Source organism: Mesoplodon mirus (assembly GCF_964341445.2).
Source record: "Mesoplodon mirus genome assembly, chromosome: 4".
Classification (NCBI taxonomy): Eukaryota; Metazoa; Chordata; class Mammalia; order Artiodactyla; family Ziphiidae; genus Mesoplodon; species Mesoplodon mirus.
Window position 1 is genome coordinate 82,516,498 of NC_138979.1, and position 21,724 is coordinate 82,538,221.

Genomic DNA, 21,724 nt, shown 5'->3' on the forward strand with positions numbered 1-21,724 from the left:
TATGTGATGGGAAAGAAGAGGCTCCTGCAGGATAATCTTCTTTATTTAGCAATTAACCAAGGACAAAGAAAGCATTTCTCACATTTTTTTCACTTGAATACATAGAAATTAAATGCATTAATATCCTAGGAAACTTCTGAGCTCCCTTTTTCTGCAGCCACTCCAGTATTTATTTGACTGCATGCATATGCCTTGCAAGAATAAAAATCAGCATCTCCAGATGGAACCATTTCTATTCCACTTCTTTATTATAAATCCAAATATACTTTCTTGAAGGGTAATGTTCTCTTGGACTAGGGTCTGGGAGTCACAGATCTATAAAGTTTACCACTTTATCATGTGGTAAACGTGATAAAGGTTGAACACATGAGTGAACCCCTGGGAGAAGTCTCACTTTGGTACTAAGTCATGGAAGAACATCAGGGTATCTATCTGCATACCCTTATGAAATCAGATGCCTTGGGTAGTTTGGCCAAGTGCTTTGTTTATATAACATCTGGATGCTAGGAAACTTCTGGGATAAGTAAATACTTTCTTTTGGGTCTAAAGTGTTTAGCACAGAAAAGGTTTGGTTTTAACAGTTTGTCTAGTGGAAACCAACATGGCAATCACTGTATTGGACACTTCTAGTACTTTATGTGTCCGATAAACTCAAGTGAATGAATCTTTGGAAGTAGGTTAACTTTCCCAGTCTACTGAAAGTTGGAACTCTCCAAAAGGTCACATAAGATATTTGGAAACAAGTGTGGAGAAGATAAAGGAAGGGACAAAGGAATTAGCATCTTTTAAGACCCTACCATGTGCTAGATACTATGCTAGGTGATATACAGAATAATTTCAATTTGTCATTCCAACCCTGTGAGGGAAGTATTAATGTTTTCATTTAATAGATGAGGTTAGGAGCTTTCCTCTCTGACCACAATTATTGAAATAGCTGAGTAAATTGTTCTAATATCTGATAGAAGAAATCCAGGTTTACAGTGGGTGATTCATCAATGCCCCAAATTATGGAGTAGCTCATGAGAAAAGGTGCACTAATACTATTCAAGGACACCAGGGTTGGAGGTATTTGTCACTCTGCCTGAGGATACAATACATTCACTCATGCTTGGTCCTTCAGCTCGAGAGAAGCCACAACGCTATGGAAGAGCAGAATCATCCCTCCTGGAAGGTCTAGGTTCGGCATGTGGCCAATAGATCCAGAGGTAGGGGTCTGCAGAGGGATTGGGGAATCTGAGAGACAGAGCCACTTGCTTCAGCAACATAGTGTAAGGATAGGGTCTTCAACCAGGAAGAGGTTCTTTCTCCAGCAATACTTAAAGGAAATTAAAGACCCTGCAAGGCAGCCCAGAGACTTTATCAACCCAGGTGATGCATAACCAAGCTCAAGCCACAAGGCAATATTCTGAGCCAAGCAATGAGCCTGTAAGTATACCCAGATCCCAGATCTCTAGCCATGTCTTTGGTGAGTAGAAGATAGGCCTACAGTCATTGTGGAAGCAACTGTAACAGAAAACTTTCAGGACACTAGTGAGGTTTCTGCCCTGGGCTAGCCCTGGGGCAAAGGGGTATCTGGCATGTCCCTTAATCTCCTCTCAGGATATTGTTCTCACAACATCCTCAAGGAATATTTCTTAGTGCCTCTTCTTATCAAGAAGAGGCACTAAGAAATATTCCTTGAGGATGTTGTGAGAACCCTGAAATTGCCTTGTCCACATACCACCACACTAGAGCCATCTTAGAAAAGCAGAGATTGCCTTTTGGTACCTCTCAGTGCAGGTAAGAAGAGGTGTCACCTGGACTAAAACCAGTAGAGGTGTGACATCTCTGATAGCTCTCCTGGACACCGTGGGCATCTCAGATATGACCATTACCCAGTGAGCCTCGGCAATCCCTCAACCATTCCACTAAAGCCCAAGTTGAGACTGCCATTGTGGTCATTTCTAGAGGATGGAACCATGTATCTAATGACATCTAGGACCAGTCCAGGAGAATCACAGTAGTGCTAATTAATTGCAGAGTATGGCTCAGAGTTAATAGCTGAGACAGGAGTAGTTGACATAAAATCAAAAATGGAAACCAAAATCTTTACAAGGAAATTTGCTCAGCCCCATTCTCTATGTATCAGCGAGTGTGGGAAAGGGGCATAGAGATTAAATAAGTCCAGCCCAGTCCTCTGCTTTCAAAAACACTCACAATATAACAGAAATAAATAGGTGGAAACAAGTGAAGTGGTAGAGCAGGGCAGGGGCCAGAGAAAGGCCACAGTAAGAACTCTGGCAAGCTGATGACTAGAAAGAGGGTGGGGGCCAAGCTTTGCTATCTTAGAATAAGCAGATGGTTGGGGGTGGTAAAGGAATGGTTGGATGGGGACAGCAGGACTGAGCATCACACAGGGATCAGAAGGTGATGAGGCTGGTTATTGGCAGAGGTCAAAATCACGACCTTACAAAACTTGGATGTCTTTTGGTACAATGACTCTGAACAGGCTACCTTGTCTTCAAAGAACATTATCTTCTATATTAGCATAGAGTTGATTTAAAGCCAGACTGGAAAAGATCTGTCTTTCTCCCTGGGACACCTAGACATCTGGCTCTGACTCATGGCTAAGATAAGGGCAATGAGATTTGTGATGTGCTGTTTGAAGTCTGAAACTCCCCTGGTGATCCCTAGAGCCAATTTGTTTACTCATGGTTTTCAGTATCATAACTGGTTAGTCAACCTGGCTCTACCACACAATCAGAGGGACAAGAAAATCCCTCTGGGAACTTCTGCCTTGAGGTCTCCTAAAGTGAAGATTTCTTGCACAGATCTTGGTGGTTTTATCTGGAGACAAGCCCATATGAGAATAAGAAGGACCTTGGGGACTGTGCCTGGATGTCTTTTGAATGTCCAGTTCTTGCCTACACTCTCTTTCTCTCTTTCTCCCTTTAAATAAGAGCCTATGTGACCATACTCAGAGGAGTCTTGTGAGTCCTCTCAAATATCCAAACTGATGAAATCTTTTCACCTCTTAGCCCAAGGATTTCAAAATCAGATGCCTACACGGGCCAAGCAGTAAATGCAAATGAGTGAAGTTGAGCAGGCATACTTAATGGGGAATGGTAGGAATGGGGGAATACGGGCCCATCTAAAGGGAGCAGCCATACTTAACTTCAGCCAGTTGTTGTGTTATCGAATATACACTCTATTCCTAGAGTTTCAAAAAGAGCCTGAAATCTGATTTCTAAATAAAATTCCTTGCTTTTTAAAACACTCTACTAACCAAACAATTATTTTCATCCATTGTTTGCAAACCCTATGTGACAGAGATCGGCAGAGGTTTTAATATTAGTATGTTAGGAAAGTGAGTATTCACACTTTTGTTGAAATAAAATGTATCTCGTGGGTCAGATCTCTTAATTTTTTTATTCCTATGACAATTACTCTTAACTTTCTCTTTACCTTTGTATCAGGTATTGAATACCCCCTGGATAGTGATGTTCTATGCTCTTTCCCATCTGTCTTCACATTGCTTGTTTCCCTATCTGGCATGCTCTTTGTTCAGATCTTTGCATGGCTGGCTCCTTCCAAAGCTTCCATGACTACCCATCCACAACATCCACAGTGGTCTCTCCCTCTGACAGGTGGAATCACAAAGCCCAGTTAGAAGGCCATTATATCCCAAGTGAGTGACATTGACAGCTTGGAGTGGAGTGATTGGTGGCAGTGGAAATGGTAAGAAGTGGCTGGATTCTGGTTGTATTTTAAAGGTAGAGTCAAGAGAATAGATGGTATATAAAGCAGAGATTGCATCAGCTCTCCAAAGAAGTGAGTGACAATAGAGAGGAGCTTCCTTGGCTGAGTACTGAAATGTTCCAATGTTTAAGGGTCAGGAAGATGAAGAGAAACCAGCAATGGAGAATGAGAAGGAGTGGCCAGTGGAACAGCAGGGAAACTGGAGGCAGGGGTAGCCTAGACATCCAATAAAGAAAGTGTTTCAAGGAGGCGAGAGGGCTGAACTCTTACAGTTGCTGCTGACAGGTCCAGAATGTGGAGGACTGAGATTGGACCACTCGATTGACCAAGTTGGGCTCACTAGTGATCTAGACAAGAACAGTTTTCTGAAGTGTTGGGGACTAAATTCTGCTCAAAGTCGAGCAAAAATGGGAAGTGAGGACTTGGATTTAGTGAGTTTTACTGAAAACAGAAGAGATGTGTGTGAAGTCAGGATTAGAGAAACTGTATCATGTTTGTGTGCTGATGGGAATGACTTGAGATAGACAGAAAAATAGATGAGGGAGAGGAAGGTGAGAATTATGAAAGTGGTACCCTGAGGAAGTGAGAGTGGATGAGAATCTAGCCTGAGAGTAGACAGGTGAGCCTCACAGCTCCTCCACAGCAACAGGAATAAGATGTAAGCCCAGGGGCAGTTAGGAACATAAGTGTGGAGGTAGGCACTGTGGGAGTTCTTTTCTGGTTGTTTCTGTTTTCTCAGTGAAAGAGGAACTGAGTTCATTATGCTGAGGGTAAAGATGGGGAGGAAGCGCTGGGAACTGGAAAACAGAGGATGAGGCACGAAATTGTCATCAAGGAGAGTGGGAAAGTGAATAATTCAGGGAAATTAAGGATGATGGCTGGCAGTACAAGGGCGCCCTTGAGGTTATTGACAATAAATTTAAAGTGAGACCAGGGGACGACATTGTGTGTATCTCACCAGCCGTGTTCAGCTACAGGGTACAGGGACAGACTGATGACGAGTGAGGTGTAACCAGAGCTGAGGGACACGACAAAAAAGAGAGGCACAAGGAAGTTGATGGCGGTTATGATTCTGGCTCATGGAATTTAAGTTCAGTGAAGAATGGGATGAGGACAAGAGCGTGGTAAGTGACAGACCAAAAGGCTGTAGGTCTCATGAGGTTGAACAACTGTGGGAGCTGGAGGACTGGATAGAGTGAGCTAGAAAGACAGAAGAAGGGGTACTTGACATTGGGATTGTGGAGGGGTTGGAGTAATCGATAAAAATAGGACCTAGGGTAAGACCAGGACAGTAGGTGATTAGGAGGGGGGATATCATTGCAGAAGACTTTAAGGAAAGAAACTAGGATATTAGAAGGCGCTTACTGAAATCACCAAGAATTATAATGGAAATAGTGACAGTAAACCTGGCACTAAATTCCTCAAGGAATGAGGGGGCATGACACAGGGGGCCAGTAGATGACTGCAACAAGGATGCATGCTACGTGATACCCTCTGAGGACAGGAGATGCAAATGAGGAATGTTTTAAGGAGGAGGAAGGGAGAATGGTCTGGAAATGTCATGGGGGAGCCAGGAGGAGCAATGGTACAGGGGTGTGGAATATGAAAAAGGAAACAGCCACCCACTAAGACTGCAGGGCTAAGTAACATCCTCAGAGGAGAATACATTTCAGTTGTAGCAAAAAGGCAAATGACAAAAAAAGCAAAAGCCACTAAGACTGCAGGGCTAAGTAACATCCTCAGAGGAGAATACATTTCAGTTGTAGCAAAAAGGCAAATGACAAAAAAAGCAAAAGCCACTAAGACTGCAGGGCTAAGTAACATCCTCAGAGGAGAATACATTTCAGTTGTAGCAAAAAGGCAAATGACATTAAGGGAAGAGGTGGGAGATGAGATAGGGGAAAAAAAGGATGCACAGTGCCATACGGGGATGAAAGTCTGGGTGATAATGAACATCCTGGGAGACGTGGACCTCTCACGGTGACCAACACATACAGTGACAAAGGGTGTAATCATGCTCCCGAAGGTCTCAAAACCAATTTTGGTAGCACGGTTGGTAGTATTAGGGGGAAAAGAAGTATTGAAGGACGTACCTAGAGCACCCTGAGTTCTGGATCACCCCCTGCTCCTGCCAATGGAAGAATGGAGTTTAGGAAGGTGAGGGGGGGGAATCATCTCATTTATTTTCTGTTTCCCCTTAAAATGTTAGCTCCATGAGGGAAGCACTTGTATGTCATTCATCAATGAGCCACTCAATAAATAATTGATTCCTTAAAGAGTTATTCAATAAGATAATATATATATATATATATATATATATATATATATATATATACATATATACAAAGCAAGATCATATTTATTGGGTCCTTATTGGGCACTTTGATGAGCCCTTGATATACACTATCTTTTTACCCCTCACAATAGTTCTGTGAGGTAGGTACTAATAATATCTTAATCTTATAGATAATGAAACCAAAGTTCAGGGAGGCTAAGTGATTTGTCTATGATGGTAGAGGTAGTTAGTGATAGAGCCAAAATATTAAGTCAGACTGCCCACCTTTAAAGTGTTTACACATATGGTAGACTCTGTTGGTCACATTCCCAACAGAACTTTTTCCCTCTTCTTCCTTGTTAAAGGAAGCGTGGTTTTGTTAATATTAAAATGTGTTCAGAGAAATTCACACACACACACACACACACACAACCCTAGGGGATGAAGCATAGTTAATTTAAGATGGTCCTCTGAATCCAACTCTTAATTCAGGGAGAGCAATAAGACATACAGGGATGTCTGTCAAAGGCTACTAGGCAATGTTTTTGTGCAATAAAAGAGAGAACATTGCAGAAGAGGCACTTTCTTGCCACCATCGCTCTCACTTCCTGTTTGGAAAGCCATCATGGGAGGATGTAGAGCATAGAGCTATGGTGGTCAGCTTACGACCATGACGGAAAGGCCAGAAGAATGTCCTTGCCTAATGTCCTGACATCAGTAAGCCATTGACCCAACCCTGGAACCATCTACTTTAAGAATTCTTGATAAGTAAAGAATAAACATCTTCACGATTCAAAGTCATTGTTACCAGCAGTTGAATACATCCTAGACACATATCGCCTCCTAAAAAAGAAAACATACAGATGAAAGATCATCTGATTGATTTACATAGTCATTCCTTAAGAGCAAAAGGCAAGACAACACTGTGTAGAGGAAAGACCTCTGTGCCAGTTGTCGGGGGTCCAGGTCCTGCTCTCAGAGCTTGTGACCTTGCAGAACTCGCTTCCTCCTTGGGGCTCAGTTTCCTCCAGTAAGAAATGAAAGGCATGTTAGGAGTTCTCCTTTATCCCTTTCACTTCTAATATTAGATGATTCTATAATGTTGTAAGTAATGGCTTACGCCTTATAATCTGTTGTCACATCTCCTTCGAAGGATAAGACTTTCCTTTCTAGGACCCAAGGAGAGGTGAGGCAGAGAGGCCAAGGAAAGAATGCGACTTCTTTAGGCTATTTGCTGCACATCCCCAGTGGAGACTGATATATGCCTCTGAGTCAGCAAAATCTCCGGTGTTGAAACAGATGATGCTGACTGCACATTTGAGCAGCCTGGGCCCGTCCGAATGAAGAAAAGGGTGTTCACATTCGATCTGTTCAATGGACCCCAGGGGGCATGTCAAAGGCTATTACATTTCCAAGACCATCTATCTGACTCTCCCTTCCCTCCTCCCTGCCCTGCTAATATCTGAGACTTCTCTGGAAACGAAACCAATCCTTTCCAAAGAAAAAACCAACTCATCTGGGCTTGTGCTGCATAAGAGTTATAAATACAGAGAGATTTTATACCTGCGGGCCTGCAAAGGGCCATGATAGCTGTATAGTCATGAACTCCACATTGGACAAGAGTGTTCCATTGTCTGATGTGGTTCCTGGCAGAAGGAGGGTGGGGAAGTCCTTCGTGCCTCTGCTGCTCTGGTCTAAAAAGGTGATGGAGCATTCCTTGGGACCCTTTTCATGGGCAGATGGCAGTGTCGCTCTTCAGCAATATGACAGCCTATTCTGGGCTCACAATCTATGCCTCAGATCACTGCAAGTCCCTGGTGAAATCGGCACCTGGCCTTTCTGGTCCAACTGGCTGGGACGTGGACTACATCATGCTCTCACCTACAGAGATAAGCTGTAACTGACTCTAGCACTCTGATGGAGGCCCAGTGCCTACTTGGCAACTGTATGGTATCAGAGTCATGCATTTTGCGTAAAGGTTACTCAAGGTTACGTATGCAACGGTCACCTAAAGACATCTTCCATAGATGGGACGGCAAGGTAAAGGAGAAGCAGTAGACTTTGCAGGCAGACATAACTGGCTTCAACTCCTAGAGCCATCACTAACTAGTTTTGACAAGTTACATTAACCTCTTAGAGACTAAGTTTTCTCATTTGTAAAACAGTGAAAATAATGCTTCCCTTGCAGGTTGTTATAAGGAGCAGAAATGTCATATATAAAATGCTTAGTATAAAAGAGTTTATCAAACTAATTTTTGGTGGTGGTAGTAATATAATTATTATAATTTGCTTTTAACTTAAAAGAAAGGTAACAGAGGTTGTACCAGTCCTGGGAAATAATGGACCCTTAAGCATTAGTTCTTTGCTTTTTATGAAGAAATCCGTACATGCAAAAATAAACCTTCCAACCTCATTACTATAAAGTAACCCACAGTGAACACGAGTGGCAATGAGTGACAATGCAGGACAAGAAAACTACCTTAGGAACCATATGCATCACTTACAGTCTTCGAGCAGCACTTCCTTCATCCTGTAAACTTGGGATTACCACTCTAACCACCTCACAGTTTCATTTAAAGGTCAAATGTGAGTATCTCTGAAAATCATTGATAATCTCTTGGATATCAAAATCCATTGATAATCTTGTTTGCAAATGTAAACAAGATTTTTGGGTACAACCCCATTTTCTTTACACTGGTCAAGGTGTATGCAAATATCCCATCCATCACCACAAACTCAAGAAGGAAGCTGTCTGGGGAGAATTCCTAGGTAGCACAATAAAAAAACCCTGACAACTCAGTAGCTCCTAATGACCCTGAGTCTCTGTGTAAACTACCTAGTTTTCTAGTCTGGCTGCACAACAGAATCACCAGGCGGCTGTGAAAAAATGCCTATACCATACCTCAATCATAGAGTCTCTGACAGCATTATTCTACAGCAAGGCCTGTTTTTGTTTTGTTTTGTTTTAAATATTTATTTATTTATTTATTTGGCTGAGCTGGGTCTTAGTTGTGGCATGTGGGATCTTTGTTTCCTCGTGCAGGATCTTCATTGCAGCATGCGAGATCTTTAGTTGCAGCATTCGGCTCTAGTTCCCTGACCAGGGATTGAACCCGGGCCCCCTGCATTGGGAGTAAGGAGTCTTAACCACTGGACCATCAGGGAAGTCCCAGGGCCTGTTTTTTTTTTTTTTAACAGCTCCTCAGGTGACTCAAATGGGCAGATAGAGGGGAGAACCCCTCACCTGGAGCAGTGGTTCTCAACTGGAGGTGATTTTGTCCTTCCAGGGGATATTTTGCAATATCTGGAGACATGCCCAACCCTGCAACTTCCCCTCCATTCCCAGTAAATATAACAGTTTACTTAAGGATTTCTCCCATTCATTCCTGCTGTATTTTCCATAGTCTGAAGATTATATTTTCAAATATGTGGATTTACAGCCCTATGAGCTTTTTCTAATTCACTAAAGTTTTCCATGGTGGGGACAAATATAGGGGAATCCATATAAATAAGTAACTAGCACATTTTTATTCCCCAAATTAATAAATCATTAGTTACCAAACATCTTTTATTTAGGTCTCAAGGAGTGTGCTTAGAACTATGGAGAAAAACAACAACAAAAACAAAAAACCTTCAAGTCTTTGAAGGTCTCATGGCCAAAGACGTTCTGCAAGCAGTGTAGACAGAATGTAGAGACATCTTTGCTACAATGAAAGTTCAAACAAGTTAGAAGCTGAACATCATCAGGTTGTTGGATCAGAAGATCCAACAGATGGATCAGATGGATCAGAAGAGCAGAGTGAGTATTAACTGAGGACATACTGTGTGCAGACCCTGAGCTGGATAGTTAGAACGGTGATCTCATTCAATTCTCCCAACAGCCCTGACAGCTAAGTACTCCTCTCCCCCTCCCCTCCCCCTCCCCTCCCCCTCCCCTCCCCCTCCCCTTCCTCCTCCTCCATCCCCCTCTTTTTCCAGACAATGCTATTTAGTCCATGTAAAACTAAAACCTACACACATGGAGCTCCAAATAGCTTAGATTCAATCTTGATGAAAATAAGAGTAAAAATCCAGGATCCATAAGTTTGAACAAGTGGTTAATAGTTAGTTTTTGACACAAATGCTTTCAGACTGAGGTAGGCTCTATCCTTTGATATAGGACTAAGTTGAAAGGCACAAAAAAACAAAACAGCTGTAGACAAGTGGGAAAAGTGCCTCACTCAAAGCTAAATCCGTACTTAACATGTAGCCCACATCATAAAACTGAGGGTTTTGTTTCAAGAAGGTCTCCTTGCAAGATTTTTCTTAACCCCAATGGTTAATTGTGAAATAACTTTTAATCTTGAAATTACGATGCTGGTTTTCTGGTTGGTTGGTTAGCTGGTGGGTTGGTTGGTTCTATAGGAAATTGTTTTTCTTCCTTTATGTTTGTTACAGAAAATTGAATTTACTCATCAGCTTTGTCATAGTCAACCCTCTGACTATGAATTCACTGATCTTATTACAATAAACACAACCAGCTGTGTAAAAATGTCCATCTCTTGAAATTAGGAAGGGTTGTCTTCTTTGCATAAGTCATCAGTTTTCTTTCTTGCATATATTAAATAAGAAAAAAATGGTGCTTATAGCAGAAATATTTTGAAGCTGTATATAAAAAATCTCAATTTTTCAAAACACTCAAACAGCTTCTATTGTTTCCTCTATGTACTAGTCCAGGAATTGCATATTTCTCCCTTGGACTACTCCAGTAAACTTCTGTCATATCTCCTACCTTAGTCTCTCTCCCTGACAATCCATTCTTCATCAATGTGGGGATTTTGCCAGTTGCTAAATATGTCTACTCCAGGTAAGCACTCCAGAACTGGGGAAATAACCACAGGGTGGATTTGGGGACCTACCAGGCCCTCTGTGAGATGGGCCTGAGCCAAAACTCCATTGATCACCTGACCTCCATTAGTCCCTAATCTGACTTATAGAACACAGTGATGTTTTGAATCTCCTGGAATTAGTGCCAGTCCAGATCCAGTGTCTGGTAATCCTCAAAAGGTCTGATTATTTCCTTTTCTCCAATGCACAGTCATCCTGGTAAAAAGCCAAAGGTCCCTTGGGGAAGACTGGAAGAAAGATGAACCAGTATAAATTTTTGGCAGCGGCCTGGGATCCTTCCTCAAGGGGACCCAGCCTCCCCTTTGCTCACGGATTTTGGGTCTATAAACTGGCTCAAATCCGGGAATCAATTGAGGGGCAGTGACTGTTTTTATGAGACAGGTTAGACTTTTGTTCACTTGACCTGGAATTTTTCTGCTCATTCAGATCAAATAAAAATTTAGTAGACTTCCTATGTATTTCACTTCTGGGAATACCGCAGTCTCTTAGAGTCAGGTACTGCTTTGACTCTGCTGTCCATTACAGTAATCACGCCCACCTTGACTTTGGTGGTTAAGCACTGTCACTTGGCCCCTGCCACCCAGGGTCCAATTACTCTGCATTTAGGTTTCTCACTTCAGTGACTGAAGTCCCCACTGCGAGGTCTGGCTTACATTTAAGAGTGATCACAGAGCTCTTCAAGGATGCTGGGGGTCCCCTTACAAATTTATTTCTCATAATCATGGTGAAAGGTGTGTCCTGTGGACCCTCCCAAGGCGGGTGAGTAGGTTTTAAATGACAAATTCACCCTAACATTCCAATCTCCCTAAGCCTTTGAATCTCTTCCTTTACATTAAACCAAGGCAGGTCTGGCATTCAAGTTCATTTACTGTGGGCCAACTTTTGGTCCATGTTTTAGCCAACCAACCAACCAAACTAGTAGAGCCCTTTCTAACTCCCCAAGGCTTCAACATTAAATGCAGAAATCTCTGTTTATCGGGTCCATATCAATTAATGTGGCCCAATCCAAATTTATGTTCCTTCCACCATTACCCCACACCCCTAATATCCATTCCCACACATATTCCCTGAACTTCTGTGTAAATTAGAAAAGCCAAGTAGTTCTTTTGCAGTGTAGCAGAACTCCTCATGGGTCACATTTTGACCCTCACTTTTAGGGACCTGCAGGGACTTGAGTTTAGTTATAAGTCCAGAAGAAAAGAGGGGTGGGGGTCCTGAGGAGAATCAACAATGTCTTGCAAGGTAGGTGCCTTAAGGGGAGGCCATTACAGCTTCCTCATCAACGCAGGGTTAATCCCCTAAAGACGAGTGGAGGGGCTGCTTCTACTGGCAAAGAAGACTGATCAAAATTTAGGAGTTCAATGTCCCCAGCTGCATCAGGGTCTTCCCACACATCCCCATGCCAACTTCCAGGATCCTTTTTCTTCCCTATCAATGCCTTTACTTTAACAGTAGACATGCTGTGAGGCTGGGAGTTCAACCTGCACTGTAATTCAGCCAGTCAGAGGATGAGAATCTGGGTTTGGTTGTCAGCAATCTCAGGAGATAAAGGTGTCCTTCAGGGCAGACATAGAAGATTTTGGGTCATTTGTGCAGTGCTTGTGCTGGGAATTCGAGTCCTCAGTTCATTCATTTCTTTTCCCACTTTGTCAATGATATTAGGAGCAACCAGCCAATCTCATACTCGTTACTTTGACAGCAGTTAGTTTGACAAAAATGCTCACCTAGATCCTTGCCTCTTGTAAGTATTTGAATAGGAGTATCCAATGATGATATTTTGTGTATCCCTATTGCCACATCATGCTGTGAACAGGAAGTGCTCTCTTTACTATGGGAAATAGAGTAATAGTGTCTTTAAATCTAACCAGATTACAGAACTGATTCCAGAAGCTCCAGAACCAATTCAGTAAACTCATCCTTAAGATTCTGTTCCTCTAGAACCACTCCCAGTACCAAAATCATGGGAGCAGAGTCATCATCCTAAACCACCTTGTCACTCCCTTCCTCAAAGCCATTTAATAGCTCCCCATTTAATAGCTCTTGCATCGCCTGTGGAATCAAGTCCACGCTCCTAAATATGGCAATCAGTGTAGACTCTATTAAGGAAGGCCTTGGCTTTCTTTCATTCTATTCTGAAGAATCCCATGATCTAAAAAATATAAATAAGGACAACTGATATAATCAAACACAAAAAGATTATATGAAAATTCCTAGTGGTGGATTTCACCATCATGAGTGTTTGTTTCCATGAGGCTAAGTAAGTATTTATTGAGCACATATTTTGTTCCAGGCTCTGGGGTACAGGTGGTCCCTCCTTTCAGGAACTGACACTCTGAATTCAGGGCTAAAGAAAAAGTGGCTCATAAATCAAGTGCTCTGCCCTGATGTTCACTTCGAACTTGCATACAAAACAATTAAAGGATAATCTTTCATGACAGCAGAGTAATACATCCATCTCCGAGCTGCTATGGAAATTCAACACGCAATTTATTCTAATGAATCCACTCCATCTGACATTGCTCCATGTCCTCCCTTAGCTCATAATGACACCAAGCCCCAGGGGTCCCCTGATACGTTCTAAATCACTATCTGAAGTGTAGGACTCCCTGAGCCTTCCCACTGCAGATAGCAAGAAAACTAACAGCCAATAAAATACCCACCGAGCAACTAGACCCTTCCAGGAAATCAAAATTCTGAAGGCAAAAGTGGAACTCTTACCTAAAAATGAGGCTCTCTTTCTTTTGATCAGCATGAAGGTAGGAATCACCCACAGTTGCAGCCTAAGGGGTATTTTTACAATTACGAGAAAACTTTGGTGGCAATTTACCAAATGCAGGCAGAGAAGGATGCTGTTGGTTTGTTCCATGTGTCATCAATACTAAGTGGTATCCTAGCTATAAGGAAACAATGATTAGAGATGCCAACAATTTGATGTCACTTGAAAAAGCAAATGTCATGCCAGACAGTCTTAAACTTCCTATCTTTTAAGTCATTTTAAATGATTTTTTCTACATATAGCTAGAAAATACATAAATAATATTGATACCTGAAGGGGATTAAAAAGAAATATATTGATAGATTCATTCACCAACCACCTAAAATCATGGAAGACTTTGAGATGAAGAATTCAGATCAGCACAAGGTCACACAACCACTAAACAGCAGAGCAGATATAAAAACAAGCCACTTAACTCTACAACCTGCCAACCTCAAGTTCTATCCCTTACACTGTCTCTGTTTTCTTCATATTTGAATAAAAGGGATAACACTGAATATTGCATTGCATAGTGCTGTTTGGTATTTTATATTTCTTGTATGAACTATATTTTCACCATTAGAATAAAACACACTGAGTGCTGGGACCTGCCTGTCTTGCATTGCCATACAGGGAATACAGGCATGAGGAAATGTCCAGCAATTCTTTTAAAAATAAGAATAAAGAGTCTAATTAACAAATGAATGCATTCTTTTTGTCTTAAAGGGGACCAACCACTTTATAAGAAGCAGGGCTGACCCTTCACTGCTAGCAACATTTTCACAGGACTTTTTCTTCCCCAACTGAGACAGTTCTAGACAAGTGACTCACTAAAACACAACCCTTCAAGGAAGCAAACTTTCATCTTTCTCAAACCTCAGCAAAGTGGCACAGCGGCACCCAGATATTTTTGTTAACTGGCCTGGGGATGCTTCTTTTATTTTCTGAATGGTTCATCCATTTCCAGGGAGAAAATAACAAAATAGTCTATAATTTGAGGCCCGAATTTGGGGGTAGGAAGAGTCCTCCTTCTGAATTCTTTACCTGGAACATCAACTAGGAGTCCAGTCCAGAGGCATATCACTTTGTTTCCTTTTTTTTTTTTTTTTTTTTTTTTTGCTGAGCTGCAGGTCTTGAGGGATCTCAGTTCCCCCACAAGGGATTGAAACCAGGCCACGGCAGTGAAAGCACCAAGTCTTAACCAAACTACCAAGGAACTCCCCCATTTTCTTTTTAAAATAAAAGAGAGTTAAGAGAATGAGAAGACAGGTCACAGACTGGTATAAAATGTTTGCAAAAGACACATCTGATAAAGGGCTGTTATCCAAAACCTACAAAGAACTCTAAAACTCAACAATAAGAAAACAAAAAACCTTCTTGAAAAATGGGTCAAAGACCTTAATAAACACTTCACCAAAGAAGGTATACAGATGGCAAATAAATAAATGGAAAGATGCTCCACACCATATGTCATCAGAGTAATGCAAATTAAAACGACGGGATATCACTTCACACCTATCAGAATGACCAAATCCAGAACACTGAAGACACCAAACACTGGCGAGGATGTGGAGCAACAGGAACTCTCATACACTGCTGGTGGGAATGCAAAATGGTGCAGCCACTTTAGGAGACTTTGGCAGTTTCTTACAAAACCAAACTTTTTCTTACCATGCAATCCAGCAATCACACTCTTTGATACTTTCCCAAAGGAACTGAAAACTATGTCCATAAAAAAACCTGCGCGTGGCCATTTATAGCAGTTTTATTCATAATTGTCAAAACTTGGAAGCAACCAAGATGTCCTTCAGTAGGTGATGGGACAAATAATCTGTGGTACATCCAGACAATGGAATATTATTCAACTCTAAAAAGACATGAGCTATTAATCCATGAAAAGACATGGAGGAAACTTAAATGCACATTACTAAGCAAAAGAAAGCAATTTGAAAAGGCTACATACTATATGAGTCCAATTATATGAAATTCTGGAAAAGACAAAACCTTATGGAGACAGTTAAAAAAAAAAAATCAGTTGTTTCCAGGGGTTGGGGAAGCGGGGAGAGATGAACAGGCAGAGCACAAAGAATTTTAGGGCAGTGAAAATTCTCTGTATGATACTGTAATGATGGCTATATGTCAATACACATTTGTCTGGCCCATTGAATGTGTAACACCAAGATTGAACCCTAAAGTAAAAATAAACTATGGACTTTGGGTGATTATGATGTGTCAATGTAGGTTCATCAACTGTAACAATGTACATCTGCTAGAGGATGTTGATAACAGGAAGAGATGATGTATGTGTGTGGGGAAGGGACATAAAGAAAATCTCTGTACCTTCCTCTCAATTTGTCTGTGAACCTAAAACTGCTCAAAAAATACTGTCTTAAAAAAAAAAAAAAAAAAAAAAAACAGCTAGGAAGGGGAAAGAAAGAACTGGGTTAGCACTTGAAGAGAAAAGGCCTTTTCACCAGCCAAGACAGGGAAGCTTGACCTTAAAAGCCTATTATAAATAACTTTGGGTTAAAGAAATATGCAATGTCACCTGAGAAAATCTAGTCCAGAATTTGGATGAGTCATCATTATCAAGCAATCAACTTAGTAATAATAACAACCTCAACAATAATAACTAAAATGAGTACCTATTATGGGCAGGCACTGTTTCAGGCAAGTTAAATGCATTAAATCCATTTAGTCCTCAAAAACCCTATGAGGTAAGATACCATTAGTATCTCCATTTTGCAGAGAAGGAAACCAAGGCACAGAGAAGCTAAGTAATTCCCAAAGTCACCCTCCTAAGAATTGGCAGAGCAAGGGCTCATACCCAGGCCACCTGGCTGCAGGGTCCAGGCTGCTCCACTGTCTCACTGCAACTATAATTCACTGTAAATGCTGAAGGGAGACTGTCATAATACAAAGTAACAAGAGCAAACTGTAGTTTAGGGGCATGGAGCGCTGATTGCTTTACCAGCTTTATCTCACTGAATCTTCACAACAGATGTATCATTACCCTATTCTATATATTGGAAAACTGATAATTAAAGAAGTGATGACTTGCCCAAGGTCACTGGAAGATAAATGATACAGCCAGTTGCCAAATCCTAGTAGCCAGACACCAGTGTCCACACCACTATTCCCCACACCATGCTATGTCTCTGTTGGAAGCAATCCATGGTGCTCAAGTAATCTATGGGACGCTTGATGACTGGAAAGAAGTCTGCCCCATGGCATGACCTCCTTCCTAAAGACCATGTGTGAAAGAAAGGCGGTATGGTATAGCAGAATGAACACAGACCCTGAAATCAGAAAGATCTGGGTTGAAACCCCAGCTCCAGCAATTACTATGTGACATTAAATACAGCTCTCTGAGCCTGTCTCCTGATGTGTACAAACGGGATAAAAATCCTATAAGCACCATGGTGACTATGAAGCTGACCTGAGACAGCACATGGAAAAGCCGGCCTCACGAGACCCTCCAATCACCCACCTCCCTGGATCCATAAAGGGGGCCCCACAAGTACATCGGGAGTCCATTTCTGCTCAGGGGTCTGCCTGCCCCTCTTGGGCTGAGTCATAGCATCTTCATGAAAAACACTGAAAGTAAAATTGCACAAATGTGGGCTCTCCAGATTGGGACCATGTTCCCTCAACTCCTAGCATTTGCCCTGGGAGCCAGCAGGAGCTGTAACCATGCTGTTAATGAGGTTACTGGGCACCAGTGTGGCAGAGAGAACAAGAGGGTGTGAAAGCGTTACTGACATACCAATTTGGACTAATAGGGACCCAAGATTTCAGTTGAGAATATCACAAAACAAAATAATGGTCCTGGAAATATTTAGATCAACTAGGGATGGTTTGGTTTGATCAGGAGGTTGGGGTTTGTTTTGTTTTGGGTTTTGCCCTTTTCAAAAAATCTGTTGAAACTTAGAGAAACACAGCAGAATTTTGTTGATAAAAAAATAATAAAAATAATTAAAAAAATAAAATTTTGTTGGTGTTTAAAAACTCTGGGTGACGTCTTGCTTATTGAGTCATTTCTTTTGTTTGCATATACTTGGTCTCTTCTGGTTTCCTGATGGCCATATCTGACAGAGTTCCCATCATTTTAAATGTCTCTTTAATTAAGCAGGAATGGATAAAACCATTTATGTGTGTGTTTGTGAGTAGTGTATTTCACTTATCATAATTCAAGTTTCATCCATGTTTTAGCATGTGTCAGAATTTACTTCTTTAAGGCTGATTTTTTTGGGGGGCGTTTATATTCATTAGGGATATTGGCCCGTATTTTTTTTTTCTTTTTTTTTAAATTTTATTGAAGTATAGTTGATTTGTAGTGTTGTGTTAATTTCTTCTGTACAGGAAAGTGACTCAGTTATACATATATTCTTTTCCATTATGGTTTGTCACAGGATATTGAATATTGTTCCCTGTGCTATACAGTAGGATCTTGCTGTTTATCCATCCTATATGTAATAGTTTGCCTCTGCTAATCCCAAACTCCCATTCCTTCCCTCCCCTACTCCCCTTCCTTGGCAACCACAAGTCTGTTCTCTATATCTGTGAGCCTGTAAAAACATTTTTAAGAGCCCCCAGGGACAATTCTTTATGCAGATATTTTCTTTATATTATACCCCAATCTTATTTATTGTGGCTCAAAATCAGGGGCCAACAAACTGTAGCCCATAAGCTAAATTCAGCCTACTGCCTTTTCTTGTAAATAAAGTTTTATTGGAACCAGTTGTGCCCATTAGTTTACAAATTGTCTATGGCTGCTTTTGTGCTAGAGGCAAAGTTGAGTAGTGGTGACAGAGGCCATCTGGAGCTTTAGAGAAAATATTTGTCAATCCCTGCTCTAAAGCAGGCATTCGGACCAGAATGGCACAAAGTGTTTCATAGCAGGTATCCCTACCATAATCAAATAATTCTCTATGTTCGTTAATGCCTGTTTGTCCTACTTTATGTAAGTTCTTTGAGAGTCAAGGAGTACATCTACCTTGTTCAATATTTTCTCCCCAGGGCCTGAGCACAAAGACTAAAACATGGTACACAAGTAAGAAATATCTTTTGAGTGAATGAACTAAGATGCTAGATGGATTTTGAGTTCTTGTGGGTCATAACTATGTCTCCGTCTTGAGTAAGAACCTGACTCACAGTAAGTTCTCTGTAACTGTATATTTGCTAAACAATCAATTGCATGGACTCTGAATTTAGAGAATGAATATTCTTTGCAGGACATTTAATGACCAAGACTATTTTGTCTACATTTTGATGAATCTCTTCTATGCCACACAATTTATGCCCATCCTCTCTCTAACTTCACAGAATCCTCTGTGCCGCAAGCCCTGATATCTGATGTTTGGCTCTGATGGTGTTAGTCTCATCAATGATTTGCAAAGCTGGTCCTCAATCCCATGGAATCCATCTGTGCTTCACAGTGTGATTCCCCAACAGCTTGAAGGGGCTCTGTGGGTGGCTCAGTCCAGTATTCATCGCCAAGGCACACAGTCATTCAGCCCACTAACACTTATATACAAGAGAAACCAGGAGCGGATGCTATCAGGTTCTGGAAAGACATAGAGAGAAGGACTGAGTGGAAGAGACCTCTGGCCTGCCACACACAAAATGAATTTGTCATTTGGATATGGAAGGTGGTTTAACATGAAAAAGAGAGAAATCAGACTCTCAAGGAGGCAACAAGACTTGGAGAAAAGAATATAACCTTTAAAAATTGTGAATCACTATGTTGTACACCCGTAACATACAATATTGTACATCAACTATACTTCAATTTAAAAAAAAAGACTTGGAAAGAAGAACTAAGAGCTTGGGACTCAGACAGATCTGGGTAGGCACCCAAGCTCCAATACTTACTAGCTTTGTAAACCTGTGCCTATTAATTTCTCTGAGACAAAAATACCTTAATGACAAAATGGATGTAAAATGATAGTGTTGCAAGGACACTATGATAGATTTAAGATACCTAACAGTGACAGGTGCTATACAAATTTTACTGCTCTTTCCCCTTCAGATTTTAATGCCACAAAGAGAATGACCTTTGAAAATTTCTACTTACCAAGCATTCCTTTCTTGGAACTAGACAGACACATGTCCTTCTCTGCACTGGGCAGGGCAAAACTCACCACAAACACTTCCACGCCATCAGCCATCAGGGCCAAACCCAAAACAAAAAAGAGGGTCCACTGGAAGCGTCCGTGGCCACACTCATCAATGATGGTCTCGTACTGGTGGGCCAGCTGCTCTTCCTCTTCCATCCTCTCGGCCATCAGGTCTGCCTGGCCCCAAAGACCATCCACCCTGGAGGGCGCCAACTTGGTCTGTTTGGCCTTGATGTCATCTGGGTGAGGGATGCCCTGGTACTCGCCCTCATAGATCTCATCCTCCTCATCATGGCCTTCTGTAACATCACTCTGTGCATCTTCTTCTGGATTGGATTCATTACCACGATAATAGCCATCACTGGGGGCATAGCCCTCATAGTTGTCATGATATTTGTAGTCATCCATTCCTTGGTTCTGGGACTGCCTGCTTGCCTCTCAAGCTATATCCCTTGCACTGTGAAAGAGGTTTGGGCTGTTTCAATAATCATCATCCATTCTATGTACAGACGTTTAAATGCATACTTCTTGGGTGAACGTGACACCTGTATTCTTCCCCTTGGTCTCAAAGGCAACCTAAGTATCCATTTGCATTCAATGTCTATTGGAAGTCTTTGGAAAGTTTCAAATTCTGGTCTGGTCTCTTGCAGCAATCCAAGGGTATTGTGTTGGAGATGTTGATTAGAAATGGATCCAGCTGTTCTCCTTGACAAGTAGTCTGCAGGACTTGGCAACTTGCTGACTGGCCTGGTTTGTTCTGCTACTGAAGGTTATACCCTGGAGTACAGAGAAAGGAAAGAGAAGAATGTTATGAAATGTGGAAATTCTGACAAAATACTCTCAGAATTAAACAAATATGTTTATTAGTGCCAGTGCTTCATGTGTAATGTGGAGGAAATCTTGGTTAGACAATAGATTCATACCAAATGAATGAGCCTTAAACCAGTGAGAAAGAGCAGTGGTCAGAGAGGCCCTTGGAATCATTGATTAACCCATGAAAGGGGTCAAGTCTTATACAAGAATGAAATATAAAGCGAGCAAGAGATTTTCCATACAAGATGATTTTGTGTTATGGGTTTTCTGTTAGAATAGATCAAGCTTTTGGCAACAGGGCAGGTTTATTACAGCTCAGCTTCTGTTATGAGGAGGCCAGCTTTCCTAACTTTGGCATGAAGTGGCTGTACAATTTTACATCTAGAAATGTATGGCAAAGAAATATCCAGGACCATTTTTCCCAGGGCTCAGCTTACTTTTGAAACTCAGCATTGTGGTTCCAGGGCCACTCCGACCTTGTACTTGTCTTAAATAGGCAAGAATAGCTGCTAAAGACCCAGAGCCAGAGAGCTTGTGCCTGAAGTTTGATTCTGCCACATAATGGCCATGTGATCATGCACATATTTTTCTGAGCCTCAATTTTCTCATCTGTAAGAGGGAGATAACAATAGTACTTAACCCGTAAGGCTGTGCATAAAGTACTTAGAACAGTGCCTGACCTGCTTGTAAATACTATTTAAGCATTGATGTTATTTTGCTCTTTTTTTTCTAGCTCCAGTTCTGGAAACCAAGACCCAGTATTGTCAGAGCCAAGACCCTACCTTATATCCCAATTCCAATCAGTGGGTCCATCTGTTGATTTCCATGCCCAACAGACCCTGTCCTAATTACATCCCTAGAATCCCAGTTCTCACAAGGTCTGGAGTCACCATTTAACAATGTCTCCTGGGTACCAGAAACTGTGTTAAAGGTGTCACATCCCTTATCCCTAATTCTTAAAACAATCAGAAAAAGAAGGAAAATGTGTTTCCATCCTTATCTTACAGATAAAGAAACTGTGTCTCAGGTGGGGTTAGATCACGGACACAGAACCAGGACTCAAACAGGTCCACTGATCCCCAAAGTCAGTTCTTTCCATGGCTGTCGTGCTTCCCAAATGCTGTTCCAAGGGCCTGT

General features: G+C 41.5%; 1 protein-coding gene across 3 annotated transcripts in view; it reads right to left on the minus strand.

The window, feature by feature from the left end:
- The window catches only part of SV2B (synaptic vesicle glycoprotein 2B), a gene marked incomplete at both ends in the record, with an annotated part of 76,407 nt that extends 56,210 nt beyond the window's left edge, over positions 1 to 20,197 (minus strand). For 2 of the 3 annotated variants that reach the window (XM_082619047.1, XM_082619046.1), the window contains one exon: positions 19,732 to 20,182. In XM_082619047.1, the coding sequence (XP_082475173.1) occupies positions 19,732 to 20,182 (451 nt within the window). Of the gene's footprint in view, positions 1 to 19,731 lie in introns of all 3 variants that reach the window. The other variant, XM_082619045.1, reaches the window with a different exon arrangement.
- Between the last annotated feature and the right edge of the window lie 1,527 nt (positions 20,198 to 21,724).